The sequence below is a fragment of the Melozone crissalis genome, unplaced genomic scaffold (assembly GCF_028551555.1).
Source record: "Melozone crissalis strain CALT ecotype California unplaced genomic scaffold, PUWL_Pcris_2 ptg000042l_1, whole genome shotgun sequence".
NCBI lineage: Eukaryota > Metazoa > Chordata > Aves > Passeriformes > Passerellidae > Melozone > Melozone crissalis.
The window spans coordinates 5,286,631-5,308,257 of record NW_026535820.1 but is presented as its reverse complement, the minus strand read 5'-3'; the positions used below and the strand labels follow the sequence as shown (position 1 = coordinate 5,308,257).

The window sequence follows — 21,627 nt, the reverse complement described above, 5'->3', positions numbered from 1 at the left end:
CTGGCCTATTGATATATACTAAAGATGTTGTGTAATATTTAAACTGAGACTGTCAAATGCTGACAGAAGTGAAATAATGAGCTAAAGTTGCTGCTTACCACCTAGGCTGAAGCAACAAAGTTTTTTTAATCTCATTGTGTTGTGTTGTTAAAAATCACAGGAAAGCACTTTGCTGTTTATAGGTCAAAAATTAGGCCTTTCTTGGGGTCCTGCCTTCTTCTAGGGCAGAAGGGCTTTCCACTGAATTAATTCTGCAGAAAGTTCTGTAGTGAAATGAGCCCACAGGAGAAGCAGCTAATGCAATTCCTATTTAAAAAAAATAAATAAATCAAGCATGAGCTTTAACTAGTCCTGGTTTTTATAGGACCAGTGCTGGCAGTAACACTAGAATTTCTTCAGACAAAGAGCATTTTAATTTATGTCTGGTTGTATTAAAGATGAGCACACTCCCTTGTTGCAGAAGCTTATTTGTATGAAAATGTAGACTAGTTGCTTTTTTATATATGCTAAAATTAATGAAAAATTTCTAGCAACAAAAGGACACTTTAACAACAGTCTCTCTTTGGTGTATGAAGCAAATCAGAAATGGGAATTGGAGTAACTTGCAGCATTTGCACTTCTGAAAATTTGGATGACTACATACAAGAACCTACAGTCTTTCTCTTACACCTACATTGCTCTTGCATTTTGGCTTTTTTACTATTCAATTTTATTTTTATTGAAGGGCTATTGTGTGCAATTATTCCCTCACAAAAAAGTTAAATTGAAATTAATATTAACTACTATTAGAATTAACAATCTCATTCAGAAGATCACATTAGTAGTAAAACTGGATACTAATTAGTATTCAAATAAAATGACTTCATTATATGCCAAGCAATTATTTTTCTGCCTTTTCAAAAAATGCTTAAGCATACTACCTCAGTTTCTCCATTAAATTTGAGCTTGCTTCAGAAACTAATCAGGATTTAAATATTTTTTCTTCCTTTTCAGCTCATTGGTGGAACTGCTCTTCTATCAAAACCTACAGCAATAGAAGCATGAGGATTAAAATTTGAAGCTACTCTTGTTTTTCTGCCATGTAGCATACTGACATTTCTTTGTGAAGGAAAGAATGTGTCAGGGTTAGCATTAGCATGACTTCTCCTGCAAGTCTGGAAAAACATCTGTCATTCTGCCAGTCTTCCCATTAACTACCTGAACAAATGCAGCGAAAAGATTTCATTACTTTCAAGAGACTAGCCCTGCTTTTATTTAGGTTTATTCTTTGCTAAACCTTTTCTTTTCAACAATTGTGAAAAGGTGACTGGCATCCTGTCACATTTACAACTCACTACATTTCTATGTGCTTAATGCAATTAAAACTGGAAGGAATATTGCCAATGTGTCAACAAAAATGCAACAAAGTGATGGGAGGGTTAGTTTACAGAAATTCCTCCGCTCCTTTGTCTTGACCAAAAGAAAGAAAATTGTTCTTGTAAGACTAGGGCATACTAAAAGGATTAGCTCTGATAAACTTTTATGTTCAGATAAAAGAGAGTCTGAGTATTAGGAGAACATTTTTTCATCAATTTCTTAAAAGCAGCTTTGCAGTTAATTAGAGACAAGTCTCGTGTTTTAAAAGCTGTATGGGGGAGGGGGTGGGGAAGCGGAGAGTAGTGCAGTAAAACAAAGAGGCTGAGCCCTGCAATGGTGTGAAGCGCACTGGAAATGTGGTTTTAAAATGCACATTTTGCTAATACACGTTGTGCTAAAGTAGATCCTGCTGTGCAGAGAGGCCATGCCCCTCCATCTCACTCCTCCTGGCTGTTTGCTCCTACCAGTACTGATGGTCACCTCTAGAGAAAGCCAAGAGAGTTTTGGAGAGCTAAACTGGAAAAAAATTACTCTTAGCCCCACCCCCCTTCCTCGTCCCCCATAAAAGGTGGGACCAGCCAAACAGCACAGCTGGTTCAAGGTGCAGGTATGTAACTAGCAGTGGGAGTGTCCCTTTTTGGAGTCAGCCTACCTTAGACCACATCATCTGTGTCATAAAAACTCACCTACGTGGTGTAAATCAGCATTATGTAAGGAGTTACTCAGATACCACATAATTTAAAAAGTGGTTCATTTCAGAAAATCTAGTTTTAAAATCTCACAGAAATATATTCATTGGAATACGTGAGTAACATATTGAAATATATAACAGATACGAGCAATATGTAATGTATGTATGGAATATATTACATATGTTAAATATTTATATAATAGATTTACGATACAAGATAGGCATAGCAGAAATTGTGGTGAAAATATGGGTTAATTGGCATAAAGTGTTAGTGGTTTAAAGCATATACTTAATTTTATGCGTGTTCTTACATGCTTTGCTGAGCTGGGATTATGGAGAGCACCCTCTAGTCGTGTCAGAACATCAGTTAAATCTACATAAATCAATACCATGTCAGCAGTTTTCTAGATTAAATTACATTACTAGGAGTTTCTAGACTACTTTTATACAAGCATAGGCCTAAGAAAATAAGCAGCTTTTATAATGTTTCATCTTACCCTGGACTCAGGATGTTTGTTAATAGAACTCTTTAGTAAGAAATTTCATACTAAAATGTATAAAATCTGAACAAATGTGCTAGTCTGCAAATTGTTCCAAACCTGCAAAGCAGCATGTTTTATAGAATACCTAAAACCAGGAAAAACCGTAACGTCTGTTTAGTTCTATGCCGGAGGTTTTACTTACACACCCAACTTCTGACTACACAAAATAAGTAGAAAGCCCTGTCTTAAAAGATGGAATGAGTGTAAAACCCCAATAGAAGTGCTGACATTTCTGCAGACTATGAAGAATTGAGAACAGGCCCAAAAAGCTTAATTTGGCGAGAGATTGCTTATCTTGCTTGATCTTGAAATAGATGATCTGTGGGCAAATGTCATGTCATTGCATCTGTAGCCAAAATAATCAATTCCCATATAATGGGAGAATTTAATTTGTTGGAAGTCAGAATTAATACTAATACACTGCAACTCAATACCATTTGCATTACAAGTGCCTGTTTTATTGCAAAATGTGGATAAATGTACAGTCTGAAGCTATGCTCCCAAACAGCAAATATATTCAAAGCTTAAATTGCTTTATAATTCAATTTTCAGTTATGTTTTTGTTTTCTTGTCACTTTATCATATCTGTATGCATAAATGTCCATTTGTGGAAACAACTGATGAAATAGATCTTTCTAAACACTAGTTGGAAAAAATAAGCAAATGTTCATCAAACAAAAATATTCATAATTGCTACTTACCAAATGTAGGAAAAACCATTGTTTTCTATGCAATTTGTAACAATACATTAATTTAAAATTCATGTGACTTTCAAATTAAATAGGAAAAGGAAAATGGGTGAAATCTGCTATTGCCTGGCACCAGCAAAGAAGATTGTGATGTGAAAAACAGTAGCAGCATACATTGACCAAGTAGTGTTACCAAGCGATACATAATATGGATCCTGTTCTCCTTGGATCTGACATGCACTCTGCAGCAACCCATTTCCCCTTTCTGTCTGTGGCACAGACTCCATCCACATCCTATAAGTCTTTATAATACTGCTACATTCCAACCAAAAAGTTCTGGTGGCCAATTGCTCTAAGGGCTTTTGCCCTGCTTCCCAGAAAAAGCTCCACAGCTTCAGATTTGTGATTTTGGAATAAAATTAACAGTGGAAATCTGAGAGTTACCTATTATTTGATAGTCTAATTTCCAGTTGTTCGGATTGTACAAAGCTTCATGCAGAAGCTGCTGCAGGGTTAACCTTGGCTGGGGACTGATGGTGCAGCAGGGCAGCAGTAGTTTCCATGCCTTCTTAAGTAGCTTAGGTAGTCTGCTGCTAGGATACCAGAGTTTGGGAATCCCTGGCTAATATTTGCAAATTGTTTTGAAATAATATTTTGAAATAACATGTGAAAGTTTGAAGAGCTGTTTTTTAAGGAAAGCATGAAAATGAAGTAACTCACTTCCTCTGAAGTGAATCATCCTCCCCCTGCCACATTTGGAAAAAAAAAAAAACCCACACTGTAAAGTTTATTGTGAGTAAAACTCATAAGGTTCCCCAGTCATGTACAGTAATTTATGGAAAATTTTATAAATAAGACTTGCAAATTATTGGGTGCTCATTTTCTGTCCATCTCAACTGTGAGTTCTGTCACTGATTTATAGAGGGTTGGGATCTCACATTCAGAATCAAAAGGACGTTAAAAATTATTTTGTAGAGCTTATAACAATCGTAAAAATCTTTATTGAATTCTGGACAATTTCCATAAAGCCCATAGGACTCTCTGATATAATAAATGCCTTGTAATCCACTGGTCTGAACTAAGAAATACGAGTTATGTTAAGGCCTGTGAATATTTCCCTCTGAAAATTGTTTTCAGGTAAAGCGGAATTTCTCATTTATTGAAAGCAATTACCACTGCATTTTGTGGCCTGAATTTTCTATTGCAATCAATAGATAAATCATAAAGTTGAAAAGTTCAAGATGTTCTTTGGCAGAGAATAAATGCCAGCAGTCTCTACCTTTATGGTTATGTTGACCTTATTATGGGCAAATCAGCCGACTTGAAAATAAGCAAGTGCTAAGCAGTGGCCTTAATTTCAGTTCTGTTTTCTTGCTCAGAAGGACAGCCCGTGCTCTGTTGTCACAGCTGCCTAATTGAAATTTGATCACACAGCTGGATCACTGGTCACGCACCAGTGACCGCTCAGCGCCTTTGGCAGCTCTTTGCTGTTACACTAACTTTTTGTTTCCCAATCATAAGCAAATTAAAGCAGGCAGCTGCAAAATCATCAATAGGTTAAATTCATTAGCTGTTCTCTCTATGAAATAAACAGGAAAATGAAGCTCTTCTTGGTCTTAATTAGTTCTTATAAAAGTTGGCAGGGAAACAAAGACATTTGTACACTCCTTTATTTTTATAAGAGACTTGCCCGAAAGAAAAACCTCAGACATGTAATTTCCTTTTTTTTTTTTTTTTCCCACTCCCGTGCTTAATACTCTCAGTCAGAAGCTAACCCAGCACTGTGCCTCTGAGGGTAGAAAGAAAGGTGGTTTGGCAAGGGCTTGGCTATGGCTCTTTTGTGCGGATCGGGGCATGTCTGGGGAGCCTGCACAGGCTGTTTCCACAGCGATAGGCCACACTCGCTGTGTGCAGTCTCCTGCACGGGCAATTCCTCTGCAGGAGAAGCCTTCGCCGGCTGCTGTGGTTCCACAATCATTACCACTGGCTCTGGGCCATGCCACATCACCCAGCAGTACAAATTTGATCTGGATCAGGTGTGGGCACATGATTACATTTCTGTCAAATTAGCAGAGCACTCGGTGAGGATTCTCTGCTGCCTGTCTGCTTTTATCCTGGTGCAGAGGAAATGCACTGGGCCGGAACCACAGAGCGTTAGGGCCGTGTGGGCAACCAATAGCTGCTGCAGCACTAATCCTGCTGGGGCAAAGGTAACCTGCCAGAGTTTTGTTGGAACAAATTGAATTGGCAGAGCACATTTCAACTAGAACAGCACCTTGTGTCACGTACCCATGGCAGTGTTAAGCTGGCAGCAGAGGTCTCCAATGTGTTTAATATATAGTTAAACACTGGCCTATCCTTTAACCACAGACTAAGTCCAGAGCAGTCTTAATTCTCCTTATTTGTGCTATTTTCCACAGAATTTACTTGTGCTTCATGCATGTATGGTGTTCTGGCTCCTATATCCTTCTTAAGGTGCAGTTCTGTGGTGAGGTGAAAACAATGTAAGGCTTTACTGCTGCTGAAAAGGTGTGATGTCACCACTTCCATTGCATCAGCTCTAGTAATGATGCCAGTTGTGGAATGAGTCAGACCAGAAAGCCGATTTTGCTGAAAACTAAGGAAAAAAATAATAACAAGAAAGAAAATCAGTGAAAGTTTGCACCGCTCCTTTGCTGGCAGCCTTAAGATTAACTTGAGCCAACTGTGATCCCACAGGTTCAGACTTTGAGTTTCAGCTCTGACTATTTTCCAGCTGAAAGGTCTTGTCATAACAAAGTGAGGAAAAACCCCTTAAGAACAGCTGTGATAAATGGTTAACAATGAAGCTACTAATTTACTGAAATGTTAGTCTTCTGACCATTGCGGAATATTTCCAGTAGCTATGTGCATAATAACATTCATGTTTATGCCTTTGCTTATTTACTTTACTAGTGAAATATTTATGCTAATGAAATACTTTAAAAAAATTTTTACTTTCTCACAGTAACATTCAGGAAAGAAAAATATCTTCAACTTCTGTCTTCTCATCCGTTAATCTGTAATTCCCCAACTGGGATTGCATTTTGCTTTAATTCTTTGACTTGTAACTCAACCACTGAACAGGCATTCCTTTCTGGCTCTAGATAAGATAGTTACTCATCAGCACTTTAGAAAGAATTTACCTTTCTCAGGCATCAATTAAGTGAGCATTTCTAAGACAGGGCAATAAATCCAATGTGGGGATTAATGAAGCTTTAGAGAGAAATGGCTACTGCCTGCTATCTCCCCTGCTGCATCCCCTTCCTCCTGGGAGCTATCTACGTAAGCAGCCAGCTTGCAGGAATTTTGGAGAGAATAGTTGAATGGTAGGTGCAGGGTAGAGAAAGAGCTTGCATAGACAAAGACTGCAGGAGATGTCAGAGGGTGAATTATGAAAACTATGTGAAGGAGGAACAATGGGGGAGAACTGTTTGGTGCTGAAGAAATGTTGTATTTGCTGGGGAGGACAAAAAGCAAGTCTTTATTCCCAAAGAACTAGTACTGTGAAGATGTGGTACTGCCATGTCCTAATATGTTTCTGGTAAAATGGCCTGAGAAATAGGTCAAAGCACTTATTTATACTGTTCAAGCTAATCTTCCTGATTCTTTGCTGTAGCTGATTAGGCCATGCTAAAATGAATAACCTTGCTACCAGAACTGTGGATTTGTAAATTTACTATAAGAAGTTGTAGAATACTGCCTTAAAGCACTACAGCTACTTGCAAAGTAAATTACCAAAGCACTGCCAAAATAAAGAATTCGGGAACTCTCTTAATTCACTTTTACTCAGAGACCTAGAAAACTCACCTCTGAGTTGTCAAAGCTAAATAAACTTCCTAGTTTTTGCTTTTCAGAAAGTATTTTAATTAAAAGATGGACAGATTATTGTGATTTACGTCTTAGTTAAGGCTACCTCCATAACCCACTTTAAATTGGGGAGGATATTCAGAACTTTCTCATACACCACAGATGGAAATAAAATTCCTGGTGTTTCCCAAGTAAATTGTTGAAAAAGTTAAGTCTATTACTATTACTTAAAACATCATGTCAGGGGCCTCTAGTTTAAATTGCCAGGAAAAAAAAATGTTTATGTCTTGTCACTTAAGTAGTCTGCAAAGGCTTTGAATTGAGTTTACTGGAATGAACAAGGAAGTTATAGGTCTGGATTGCTTCTTTGTGTCAAGCTGACCATGGAAAGGCATGAGAAATTTAAATATGTAACTGACTGTTCATTTAAGGCTCCTGCTTCTTGAGTTTGCTACTTTTTTCCAGTGCTTCAGTTAAAGATATTAAAAACCCAAGATATATTTAAATTGAGATATTCTATGTGAATAGTAACAGAAGGTCACAATATGTTCAGAGAATTCAAATATATGAATGTTCTCTTATGAATACTTACTTCATGTATAGATGGAGTTGCAGATGGGTTACCAGATGGAATACCTTCCTTCAAATATAGTTCCATGTATTTAAAAATGGATGCAATGCAATCATATTATTTAAATCAATTCTGTTATTGCTTTTGAAGCCATAATGACAGTAACTATTCTGTAACAGAGAAATGTGGCAAGAGGAATGTAACTTCTTGCTGTAAAATTGTTGGGCTTGACTGACATCTAAAAAGTCTTTTTCTGAAGAAAGGACCTTAATCCAATGCTCTTTTATTTGGAAAATTGTTGGAAAATCTAACAGCATGCAATAAAGTTCAGATAGGGCACTAGATGTCCAGGAGCATATGAAATAGATCTGGATAACAAGAGATTATAAGAAGAGCATCTGGGGATATAGCGATTCAGAAGTACTCTTCCTTCTTAACAAAAATCAATCCCCATGCCTTAACCAGAGGCCCAGCACATCTTGGCAGAAGCATTCTTTTTTTTTTTTTTTTCTCACTGTCTCCATCATTTACCCTTTGACCATCTTTCTTAGCTGGATGTTACAAATATTGGTATCACCAGAGCAAAGGAAAAATCCTGCAAAACTGGAACACACTACCCCTGTATACACCCTTTCTGAATTCACATGTTATCAGCCTACCATACTTCACTTATATCCTCATGCTCTACTTGTGTTGGATTTTTTTTTTTTCCAGACTGCCATTCATTCACCAGTGAAAAGTCATCAGCCAGCAAGAGTTCTTGTTCCAGTATTCTCACCTGCCTTCTTTCTCTTGGCATGTCTGCTCAGTCACCAATATAAATTCCAACCTCCTTGTGGACCACCTTTTTGCTGAACAAGGCACAGCAATTAGCCATAATAATAATTACAGCAGGGAGGTTTCGGGAAAGCAAACAGGGATGCCCAGAACCATGTCCAGATGGCTTTTGGGTATCTCCAAGGATGCAGACTCCAAACCTCTCTGGGCAACTTGTGGTGGTGCTCAGTCATCCTCACAGTGAGGAAGTGTGTCCTGATGTTCAGAGAAAACCTCCTGTGTTTGGGGGTTTGGAGTCTGGGCCCATTGTCTCTGGTTGTGGCACTGGGCACATGGAAAAGAGCCTGGCTCTGTCCTCATTGCACTGTCCCTTCAGACATTTGCACACATTGATGAATTCCCCCCACAGAGCCTTCTCCATCCTGGACAGTCCCAGCTCCCGCAGCCTTTTCTCACAGGACAGATGCTCCAGTCTCTTCATCATCCTTTTTTGGACTCTCTTCAGTATGTCCACATCTCTTTTGTACTTGGGGGCCCTTATCTGGACCCAGAACTCCAGATGTGACCCCACCAGTGCTGAGTAGATGATAAAGATTATCTCCCTTAACCGGCTGGCTTCACTGAAGCATGTCAGGACAGTTTATTTCAGTGGCCAAGTTACTCAAAGTAAAATCTGAGATTTTCTTTTCCTGCCACAACTGGAAGAAAAAGTCAAAAGCTGTAGGTTCTCCATAAAGGTCAGGAGTGCTTTATCTGATCACTTGTATCTCCTACATGCTTTGATGTTGTCAGTATTAACCCTATCAGATTCAACAAACTAAGAATATAATTCAGCTTTTTAAAATTGTCTTTCCTTGCCTTGGAAGTTAAAATTCACACCACTGTTAAGCAATGACGCCAGTACCTTCATGCATGTGTATCTCAGCTCCAGGCTTTAAGTTCTTGAACTCACTATGAGCCTGGAAAAAGAGGGAGTGGTAGGAGGAAGGACTGGAGTGACTCAGAGTCCTTCAGTCCTTAGCTCTGGTTATGTGTAACTGGAGGCTTCTGAAGCAACCCCAGACCTCCTGTTCTGTCTGGGCCATGTTTCAAATTTTTTATGTCTGATATTCAACTTTGAATTTCCAGGCATGTTCTGATTTGCCTGGTTTGAAAATACATGCAATGTATACATGAAATGTAAAGTATAAGCCAGATTTTTTAGATAGAAGAGCCTTTGGGACTACAACTGTGTTTTAGTTTTGCATTGCCTGCCACAGTGGTCTTGTGGTGCACCATCAGGTGTTGCAATGCAAAACCCATGAAAATTAATGAGAAGAGTGAACAGGTAATAAATTATCTGGTTATTCTTCTAAATTGTATAGCTGATCTGACAAAAAGATTTATGACAATTCAGCAAATTTTGAGTCTATTAAAGATCCTTTAGAATATGCTAAGGATACAGAACACCGAAAGGGACAAAACTCCTTAGATTTACTGGGATTGTGTTCATTTCCTTCAAAGAAATCAGGAGTGCTAGCTGGAAAAGCAAGGCAGATTGCGGAGTGGTCCCGGCTCTGCGCGCCAGAGGGAGCTGCATCCACACGGAATTGCAAATCCCAGTGTGTGCCAGGAATGCAGAGCAGGGATCTTGTAATAGGATGAATATAAATACAAGGGATTTGGACAACCTGGAAGTGATTTTATTTTCTGCCTGGTTTTATTTCTTTTCCCTAAATTTCTTCTTACCGTTAGAAAGAGTACATTTTGTTTTGGTTTGTATTGCAAGAATTATAAAATAATTTCAAAGATAGCGATCAAGCATGTTGATTGAATAATCTGGTTTATTGTGTTCATGCAATGCAATAAAATTAGCTATACCTACTCAGTTGTTATTGTCCTGGGAAAGGTACTTTGACTATGCTATTTTTACTTCTCATAATTATGAAAATCACTCACATTTTAGATTGAAATGTCCTTTGCCTTGTTCCATAGGAAGCTGAAATTAGAGGGAAATTTTGAAATTAAGAATATACCTAAGAACTAGAGAAATGTTAAAATCATATGCTTCACATTAAAAAGCATCCAGTTAACAATTTTTTATCAGCTATCCTCTTGTTTTGTTTTTATATGGTCATAATTGTATAATCATAAATATACTTTATATATATGTGATCATAACATACTTTATTATGTATTTGACCATAATTTTAGCATATATGTTATATATATAAAAATATATAAAATTATAAATATAATTTATAGATATATAATTCATGTGATCTTAACTATACAACCCATGATTCCTGTCCTTCTGGCTCTGCTCATGGATGGTGAGGGATAGATGTGAATGAAGGAGCAAATGTGAGCCTGGAAACAGGTTGGCGAGGGGAAGGTGTTTCAATTTTTGTCTTGGTTTCTTACCATGCAAATCTCTTTTAATTAGTTATAAATGAAATTCATTCTCCCCAAGTTATGTCTGTTTTGCCCATGACAGTAATGGGTAAGGGATCACCCTATCTTTATCTTGATCTTTGAGCTTTTCACTTTATCCTCTTTTCCCATTCTGTTGAAGGGGGGATGGTGGATGGTGTGAGGTGGGTAGAGGTCCAGCAGCCAGCCAAAGTCAACACAGGACAAAGGATATGGTTTGGAATTGGGTGATCTAGGAAATTTTTGAGTGCAAAGGATGAACTATTTGGTTCCAAGGATGATATACCAGAAAAAATTGAGGTTTTAAAGTCTCTGGCATTTATTGTCCTCTCTGTTCCAAATGGAAAGGAATGGCTCTCTAGGTTTTCATGGTGTAAGAGGAGAAACTCCATCAGAATAAAAGTCAACATCCTACACCTTCTGTTTTGATATAAAAATTTACAAGAACTCAGGACTAAGACCTAAAGGGACTTCTTCAATTAATCCTGTTTTGGAATAAATTGTGTAGTAAACCTAAGCCATGGCTGATCTTAAAGAAGTGTAATTTAGGGCAAGAGACTGTTTTATGTTTAAAACAATTTAATATATCTGCATGGGAAAAAAAAAAAAGACAAACTCAATACCCTATCAGGAGTAAAGCACAGAAGAAGAACTAACTCAATACACAGTTGTCCCAAATTTTTTGGTGTCATTAACTCTTGGATATATCAGCTTTTAGACTCATGAATGTTTTATTTGCGCTTTCATAGATCTTCCTGAGAGATAACCAGCTGGATACTGGACAACAAAAGACGTAATCAGACTCCACTGACCTGTTTAACCCTGATTGTGAAGGATGAAAAGCAGCAGCTGCTTCCTGTGGAACAGCACTTCTGGTGGCATTGCTTCTTTCCTTTAGGATGGTATTGGCATAAGGACATCAAGCTATTGAACTCATAATGTTGTGAGTTTATACATGCCAGCCTGTGTGCCACCACTTTTTGAAGCAGGTATGTTCTTTGAATAACTTTGCCTTATTTTTCAGCACCAGTCCAAATGAACTATGGGTATTGTAAGAAAAAAAGGCATATTATTACAACCTCTGTATAAGATGCTTAATGCTGGGTAGTGTAAAATTGACACAGAAGGAGCTGAAGTTAACTGGGGTCCCATCTTCTTAGGAGATGCAGAATTATTACCAGAATTTGGAGTGTGTTTTAATAGTTTTATTGTCATTCAAGGAAGAAAACAACATCTTCTTGACTTTGTTCTACCGGAACAAAAATAAGTAGCTCAAAAATAGGATTCTAATGTAATTTCAGTCATGAGGAATGTATCTAGTACTAAAATTGTGACTGTTACATCTTTCTTAATAAGGAGAGTTTAACTTTTTCTAGAAAAGTATTGTCTCATTGCGCTTCTAGTATTTTTATAGGGCTGCTTTAAATAAGTAAGAAATAATTTTGAATAGCTAAAGTTAAAGCTTCAAGTTGATTAATCACTAGAAGACTGAATAGACTATTGAATCTAAATTTCCATAGCTGACTAGGTTATTAAAATTATTTTATGAGAAAGTACAAATTACATGACCCTGTAGGTCTTCAAAATTAAATCCACCGTAACTTTACTTGTGGTTTAGGCTTCAGGGCTGTCAGGTAGCTGATCAGCATTATGTCACAGATTTTTAACTAATGCTGTATATCTGTGACTTCACATGGTTACTACCATTACCTTGTGCATTAACAGGCTTCATGTGCTTTGCATGATTCCAGTGCCAGGATAGATCCCAGGATCGTGCTAAACATCCTCTAGGCATGCCATCATGAACAAAAAGCATGTGTTTTATTTTACCACTGCAGGTGGTAAAGTAATAGCTAGATACTCACGTGCAATTTCATTTTCTAATTGTTAACTTAAAACCAAAAGTTCAATACATTTAATTGAGGGATTGTTTACCACACTTAAAAGTAGAAAGGTATTTTTTTTCAGCAGGTCAAAGGACCCTTAATTGTGAGTTGGTTGATCAGAAAAACATCAAAGTAAATACTATGTGCCAGAATTACTATGTGGATTATGTTTCTCTGTGTACTTACATGATATTTGATTTTCTTTTTCATATTGAATAATACCAAAGAACTTAAAAGTGTTACATGATTGGTTCTGAACCAAAATGTGGCTTAGTAAATAATATATGAATAATGTCATGATAGTGTTTCTAGCTCAGCAATGAGAAGGGTATAATAAAAGGGAGGGTAGTCTTACCTAACAAAGCTGGTTTACAGAAATTTTTCTTATGACTGGGGTTACAGCTCACTTTTAGGCTTTTTCAAAGATCACTTTTCAACATTTGGAGAGGGGGCCAACATTCAAAGAAAGAAAGTTGTGGTGAAAGGTTTGTTGTGGCAAGTCTGCCATCCATGAGCTGTAGCTTTCTCTTATGAATCATAGGTATCTATATCTTGTGGTTTAAATTGGGGTTTATGTAGAATCCTAGAATGGTTTGAGTTAGAAGGGACCTTAAAGGTCATCTAGTTCCAATCCCCTACCCTGGGCTGGGACACCTTCTACTAGATCAAGTTGCTCAGAGCCTCATCCAGGCTGGCCTTGAAAACCTCCAGGGATGGGGCAGCTCCTCTGGGCAACCTGTTCCAGTGCTGCACCAGCCTCACAGTGAAGAATTTATTCCTAATATCTAATCTAAATTTAGCCTCTCTCAGCTTAAAGCCATTCCCACTTGTCCTATTACTGCATGTACTTGTAAAAAGTCCCTTTCCACATCTCTTATAGGCCCTCTCTAAATATTGGAAAGCTGCTATAAGGAGTTTTTGCTCTTTGAGTTTCTTTGTGCCATTGCCTAGCATCAGCAAGGTCTGGTTTAAAAATGTTTCATTCTTCAAATCCAAAAGGATGAACTTCACACTGTAAAGAGGTAGTCAAACCACTCAGTGAAGAATCACTGGTTTGTCTGCTTCTCTTCTGCAAAAAAGGAAGGAAAAAATATTAGATCTGAAGTGGACTAAATCTGTCAGTCTGTGCTTGCACTATACTGAAGGGTACCATGTTAAATTTATCATTAATTCAATCCTAACTCTTGTATTTCAAGTAAGATAGGACCCTGATAGATATCAGTATTTCCCATGAACAATTTTTTTTTAAAGTTACTTTTATAATACCTGGGTCAATTCTTGGTATCTACTCTCATCATGTAGGTCCAGATTCACTCCACTGGTTCTCAGGGTCATGGTTGGGAGTCACAGAATCAGTCAGGTTGGAAAAGATCATCAAGTCCAATCTATGACTGAACACCACCATGTCAACTAAACCATGGCACAAAGTGCCACATTCAGTCTTTCCTTAAACCCCTCCAGGGACAGTGGCTCCAGCACCTCCCCATTCCAATATCTAATCACTCTTTCTGTGAATAAATTCTTCTTATGTCTGACTTAGACTTCCCCTAGTGTACCTTAAACCTGTGTCCTCTTTTCCTGCCGCTGGTTGCTTGGGAGAAGACACCAACCCCCACCTGGCTACAATCTCCTTTCATGGAGTTGTAGGGAGTGGTAAGCTCACCCTTGAGCCTCCTTTTCTCCAGCCTAAATACCCCCTGCTGCCTCAGCTGCTCCTCATCAGAGTTGTGCTCCAGAACCTTCACCAGCTCCATTGCTCTTTTCTGAACTTGCTTCAGCACCTCAATGTTCTCCCTGAATTGAGGGGCCTGGAACTGGACACAATACTCAAGTCATCCTGAGCACACTGTGGAGATAATGGGGAGAAAGTGCTTGGCCGGTTGTTCTTGGAGTCTGTATGTCTGTTGACAATATAAGGAGTCTAGTTTGATTCAGAGTCAAATTTAATCACAATTTAAGCACCTAAGATTGGTTAGGCTGAACCTGAGGCCTTGTGTTAAGAAAGCAAAAATTCTTCACTTCATTGCATTAGGTAATACTCAGAGGTACAGAGCTCTTACCTCACTGTAAAAAGTCTATAACCTCAACATATAGTGGAATAATTCTCCTAAGACTTAGTAAAGAAAAATGTAAACAAACACAAATAAAACTAGGTGGAAATATAATGTTTGGGTATTAATGCTATAGCAAATTTATCTATTCATTTCAGTGACAGCAACATCAAGTCTTTAATATGAACAGTTCTACCCAACACAAAAGCTTCTGTTCTTTAGTTTCTGTTTGTCCATTTTCTCATTTTTTCCTAATTGTAAAATATATTAAAAGACAGAAGATAATATAGAGGAGTTTTTATTTTAGATTCATTTTCATGTATTTTTAACATTTTGCTGCCTGAAAAAATCTATTAAAATGAATGGTAAGAAATACTATCTCTGTATACTTGCAGTCCCTGGTATTTTAAATGATGTTCTACATTAGCAGCTTTGGTAATGCACTGCTGTCATGGCTGAACAAAGGCAACGTGCTTTGTCAACATCGGGTGAAGCATTATATGAAATCCTGGCACTAGAGAAGGGAGCAACACATGATGAGATTAAGAAGTCCTACAGGTATGTAAAATGTGCTTTGCAACAGGTCTAAAAATGCTTATTTGTCTGGCATGATTATGATGGCAAAACCTTTTGAGTTACCTGCACAGTAGACATTCATTGTCACAATCCTTTCTTCTTTTTAAATTTGTGAGCCGGAAAAGGAGCAGAGATGATGCAATGTGAATCTACTGATTTCATCCCACAAGTAGTCTGTGAATAATCTGAAATATTTTAATCTAAATGAATGAGAGGTCAGACTGTTGGGATAAACTAACCTGGGCTATTTGAATACTGCACCCAGTTCTTGTGTTAGTATTTTTCCTGAAGTCTATTGAAAAGTAAAGTTAATGCAAGTGCTGTAATGACAATTTGAGAACTAGAGTAAGAGACATGAGTTCAATCAGTTTATCTTGTCAGAAAAGAAAAAGAAGATTATTTAGAAGAAAAGAAAAAGATTATTTGATTAGAGTGTGTAATGTCCTTGAAGGGGAAAATTGCTAGATGTGAGATAGTCGTTCACTTTATGAAGGCAGACATAACCAAAAGCAGAGCTTGGGATCTGAAAATTATTTGAGCTGACAAAGAGGTACATGGTTTTAACTGTGAGTGTAACCAGCTACTGAAAAATACTGGCATAGAAATGCTAGTTTCTCTATTGAAAAAGAAGAGAGGACATTAAGAATAGCTTGAGGCAAACACAAGCTATCAAAATGGTGTCAAATATTTTATTGTTGAAATGTAACAAGACCTAGAAGTAAGACCAGAAGAGTTTATGGGTAATTTTGCCCTTAAATTTGCTCAGCTGCTCTTGAAAGACAAAAAAATTTTAATGTCACCCGTGAAGTAGATGTTCTTGACACTGAAATATGTCAGACATGTACTTGCACTTTTAATAAATATTGTAAAATTTTTATTACAGCGTAATTCTGGCTGTTGTTGGTTGCATTGTATTACCAGGCAAACTTAACACAGCTTACTTTTCCTGTCAAATGTAAGAATATATCTGAACTCAAAAAGGTTTATGAAATAAATCTACTTGCATCATTCAGCTTGAATTTTGGCAAGACTCTGTCCTCCATGTTTTTGAACAAATTGCATTTCTCCTGCTTTCTGCTCCTAAAGGCACAGATTCAATGAAGGCAAAAGTAGTGAATGTCCAAACTCTTCATACAATGGAAGGAGAACTGTTGACATCCCATGGTTCAGTGTCTTGCATAATTATATCACTGGGAAAAAAGGATACTATGGTATCAAATTCACTTATGATTTGCACCTTCTGTGTCCCTGTAGTACAGCCTGTCTATAGAAATCATCTTCAGTCTCAAACTTCATGTTTTCCAGTTGCTTTTACATTTAATTTTCTGGAAATCCCCAAAGGAGAAAGTTGTCATGGAAGAATGTAGAATGCAATAAACTCTATTTAATGATGAGCATGAATATGGATGATTTACACAGTGATCTATGGCAAAACTGACAGTGGTGCTTTCTCCATCTTTATTAGTAATTAGAGAAAAAAAAAGGCTGCTTCTGACTAAAGTGAAAATGTCAGAGGGATTCAATTCTAATAGAGTAGCTGTAAATATTTGCAAGATAAAATGATGAGTCAGTCTCATAGATTTGCTTTAATTATAATTTAATTTATGTTAATCCAAAAATCTGCTGCTGAAATGGTATTCTTTAGTACAAGGTAGAAAACCAGCCATACCTGATTCTGAGTTTCCTGCCATTATTAATTAAGTCACTGTTAATTATACGCCACAGCCCAGGGCAAAATTTGCTTTTTAATAAACATGACAGACATGACTCTATGATTTTATTTGGAGTTTGGCACAATCTAATTTATCAGGGAGTAAAGCTAATGGGCTTTTAATCAGCAGAATTTCAAAGGAGATCTGTTTATCTTCAATATAATACAAAAATAATTTTAGAATCTTTTTTTTGGCATAATAAATGAAACTGTACTTTGTCTTATGCTTCCTTGTCTGACAGTGAAGTAATATGCAGAGAGATAGATACTGGATTTCTTTTTTTCAGAAGTTTCAAAAGATCCTGTTTGATAGTCTACTTACAAGAAAATCATAGACTCATAGAGTGGTTTGTGTTGGAAAGGACCTTAAAGATCACCTAGTTCCAATCTTCTGTCCAGGGTTGCTTAGACTAGACCAAGTTGCTCAAAGCCTCATCCAATCTGGCCTTGAGCACTTCCTGGGATAGGTCATCCACAGCTTCTCTGAGCAGCCAATTCCAGTGCACCACCAACCTCACAGTGAAGAACTTCTTTGTAATGTCTAATCTAAACTTTGCCTCTTTCAATTTCTAGCCATTACCCCTTGTCCTATCACTACACCCCCATCTCAAAAGCCCTGCACCAGCTTTCTTGTAGACCCTGCCTAAGTACCGAGAAGCTCCAATTATGTCACACTAAAGATTTATCTTTTCCAGTCTGAATAGTCCAAATTCTTCTGGCCTTTCCTCCCAGGAAAGGAGCACCATCCCTCTAATCTAATCATGGTGTGCCTCCTCTAGACTTGCTCCAAAAGGTCAACACCTCTGTGATGCTATATTGGTGATTAAGAAATTTATTAGAATATGTGTACAGCGCTCTTAATGCCATTTAATTACTATGAAGCAAGGAGGGATAATGGCTTAATCATGCCTATGCCAATGGCCTGTTCTACTCCTGATACAGCCTCTGGGTGCACCCAAGGCTCCCCACAGCCACAAGGACCACAGTACCTATGGTCCATGAAAGGAAATGAAAAGCATTGGAGAATGCAGGCATCGATCCCGCTACCTCTCACATGCAAAGTGAGCGCTCTACCACTTGAGCTAATTCCCCTCCCTGCAGCCTCTGACCCAGCTCCTCTCCCCTCCCAGGCACCCAGCCCTGACCCAGGGTGCCCTGCAGCCAAAGCCTGAGTCTCCCATTCATATCACTCTCATACTACCAACCCACCCAATCACATTCCAACAGGAGAAGACGTTGGCTAACTTCAGAACTCAGAATCACCATCCCATGCCCAAGGGCTCACTCAAAACTGCTGGGGCAGTAGTATTCCCAAACTCAGACAAGAGCTCACAAATGGGCACTCATTCTGGGGAGGCCCCTGGGCAGGACCAAAAGGCAGTGCCAGTGCGGGATGTGTGTGAGAGGCAAAAGGTGACTCCTTCGAGCCAGAGTTGAACCAGCGACCTAAGGATACCTGTGCCAGGGAGCCTACAGTCCTCCGCTCTACCAGCTGAGCTATCGAAGGAAGCATGGGCATGTGCTCAGGGCCTCACCCAGCACTTTCCCAAGCTGCAGTGTACCATCATTCTTCTATTACCACATCTTACTTCCAACAGCCTCAGCTCCTACATCACACCTCCTTGCTCAACACCTTAGTCCATCACTCAAGCAAACCACAAACAAAAATGCTCCATAACCTCTTTGGACATCATCTTCTACACATGGACTCTGTTCACAGCCACACAGAGCTTACCTATATCCTGCTGCATTTTCCCTTGATTCGTTTTCACTGTGCTGTGTTTTGCTCTCTGCTCAAGCATAAGACAAAACAAAATTACAGCCATTGCTCTGTTCTGTAACATATGCCCAAGCACTGACTGCAACAAGTCCTCCAAACTTCTTCAAACTGAACATGCCCACTCTCCTCAGCTGATCCTGAAAGACAAATCTATCAGTTACTTAAGATTGTTAGCAGGCCTCCACTGAGGTTGTTCCATTCCATTGATGTCCTTTTCTGTACTTCACTTGATACTTGAGAACTGTCAAGCAAAGAGAGAGCATAATTTCTTCTGTTAAACTGCCCATAGTAATCCTGATACAACCCTAGAGGTCTGCCTTATCTGTAAATTCAGGGCGCGCCACAAATCTCCACAGGAAACAGATGGATCCCTGGCAAAGGGCCCTGTGTCCCCACCAGGGGGAATGAAAAGCATTGGAGAATGCGGGCATCGATCCCGCTACCTCTCACATGCTAAGCGAGCGCTCTACCACTTGAGCTAATTCCCCTCCCTGCAGCCTCTGACCCAGCTCCTCTCCCCTCCCAGGCACCCAGCCCTGACCCAGGGTGCTCTGCAGCCAAAGCCTGAGTCTCCCATTCATATCACTGTCCCACCACTAACTCATCCACTCATGGTCCTGCAGGAGGTGAGTGCAGACAGCATCCATGGTCAGAACCACCATCCCCATGCCCAAGGGTTCACCAAAAAATGCCTTGCCTGGTTATCTCCCACAGCTTAGGCAAGAGATCACAACTGGGCAGCTCATTCTGGGGAGTGCCCTGGGCAGAATCAGAATAAGGTAGTGGTTTGGGATGTGTGTGAGACAAAAGGTGACTCCTTCGAGCCGGAGTTGAACCAGCGACCTAAGGATGGCCGTGCCAGGAAGCCTACAGTCCTCCGCTCTACCAGCTGAGCTATCGAAGGAAGCATGGCCACATTCCTAAGGGAACCTCACCCTGTACACACTCAGCATTTTTGCTAAGCCACAGTGCACCATCATTCCTCTATTACCTCATCTTCTTTCAAACAGCCTCAGCTCCTGCATCACACCTCCTTGCTCAACACTTTACCCCATCACTCATGCAAACCACAGAAATGTCCTTAAGTTCCTTGGAAGTCATCTTCTACACATGGACTCTTCTCATGGCCATACAGAACTCATCCATGTCCTGCTCCATTTTCCCTTATTCCCTTTTACTCTGCTGTCTTTTTCTCTCTGCTCAAGCATAAGAGAAAACAATTATAGCCATTTCTCAATTTTGTGACCTACATTGAAGTACCACAAGGTCATCTGCAAGTCCTCAGAACCTCTCTTTCCTTAAACTGAACATGCCCACTCTCCTCAGCCCATCCTTAAAGAGAAATCAAGTGATTCCTTGTGATTCTTGGTGGCCCACCACTGAGGTTGTCCCATTTCATTGATGTCCTTTTCCATACTGGGCTTGATCTTTGAGAACTGCCAAACTGTCTGGGTTTTAGTCAAGCTAAGGGGGTAGACACTGCAAAACTAGTGACTTCCCATTTATTTTTAGCCAATTGCCTTCCACCAATAAGTAGAGAGGAACACGAGTGGATATAAATGAAAAATAAGTTTACCAAAAATGTGACATAGCAACAGACAAGAAAAATAACAATATTAATCACTAGTTGCAAAGTTTCTAAATCTCACAGACTCCCTGCAAACAAGGAGAAATTAAAAGTGGCAGAGAAAACCCTCTGCCCAAGATGGCACCCTCCACGAAGAACTGCATGTGGAGAGACAAAGACAGTGGCAACCCTCCCCCTCTTTCAACTGCTTGTGGACAGAGAGAACAAAAAGAGAGAAAAACCCCCAAAACAACACAAATACCAAACACCCATGATTACAGAAAACTCCCCCTAAACAAGCAGCAGAGAACATGGGCAACACAAGAAGAAAATCTAGATTCCAAAACCAGATAAATGCCCTATCTCTCTGGTGGCAGCAGCTCTGTCAAAAAAGGCACTCCAGCAGCTGAAACTCAATCCAGCTAGAACTCACGTAGGGACTTCACCTTTTCATGAGGAGAAACAGCAGGCATTTGGCAGGGGTGACTCAGATTCCGTGCCTTCCCACTTCCACTGGACACTTCTGGCAGGTTGGAACAGCCATGCCGAGTGGGGCTGTTGAGCTTTTCTTGGTGCGACATTGTGACTGTAGACAGGTGAAATTTGCTTTGAAGCAGTCTAGGACCACAAAATGTGGCTCCTTGGAAGTCTGAAGCAACCCTCTCAGGAAAGAAAACCAAGGGGAACTTCTACCCACTCTGCCTCAGCTGTCTCCCTGCAAGAACGAAAAGGAAAGAGCAAAAACCAAGAGGCAACAGAGAGATATACCTGAGAGATCCAGGCTTTTGGAAGACCTGGCAATGCCACAGCCCTGCAGTTCCATTTCCAGCCACAAGGCTTTCCAGAGACAGTAACAATTCTGGGCACAGATGGATATGGAATGCGGTAACATTTTGGGTTACCTAGGACACAGGCAAGTAGAGAGAAGAGCAATTAATCCATTAAACTGCCCATAGTGCTCTTGATGTCATCCTTCTCTGCAAACCCAGGGCACACCATATATTTCTCCACAGCCTCCCCAGACATCAGATACATCCCTGACAAAGGGCCCTGTGTCCAGGCAAGGGGAATGAAAAGCATTGGAGAATGCAGGCATCGATCCCGCTACCTCTCACATGCTAAGCGAGCGCTCTACCACTTGAGCTAATTCCCCTCCCTGCAGCCTCTGATCCAGCTCCTCTCCCCTCCCA

At 39.4% G+C, this 21,627-nt stretch overlaps 1 protein-coding gene and 3 non-coding genes across 4 annotated transcripts in view; 1 reads left to right on the top strand and 3 right to left on the bottom strand.

The window, feature by feature from the left end:
• Positions 1–15,254: 15,254 nt before the first annotated feature.
• Positions 15,255–21,627, top strand: part of DNAJC5B (DnaJ heat shock protein family (Hsp40) member C5 beta) — a 33,387-nt gene continuing 27,014 nt past the window's right edge. Inside the window, exon 1 of the mRNA XM_054285239.1 lies at positions 15,255–15,361. Coding sequence (XP_054141214.1) covers positions 15,255–15,361 — 107 coding nt within the window. The remainder of the gene's footprint in view (positions 15,362–21,627) is intronic.
• Positions 18,509–18,597, bottom strand: TRNAY-GUA (transfer RNA tyrosine (anticodon GUA)). The gene is given in 2 exon segments: positions 18,509–18,544; positions 18,561–18,597. It is a non-coding gene; the product is annotated as a tRNA-Tyr (tRNA).
• On the bottom strand, positions 19,286–19,358 carry TRNAA-AGC (transfer RNA alanine (anticodon AGC)). Its single transcript has one exon. It is a non-coding gene; the product is annotated as a tRNA-Ala (tRNA).
• On the bottom strand, positions 19,686–19,774 carry TRNAY-GUA (transfer RNA tyrosine (anticodon GUA)). Its single transcript is given in 2 exon segments — positions 19,686–19,721; positions 19,738–19,774. It is a non-coding gene; the product is annotated as a tRNA-Tyr (tRNA).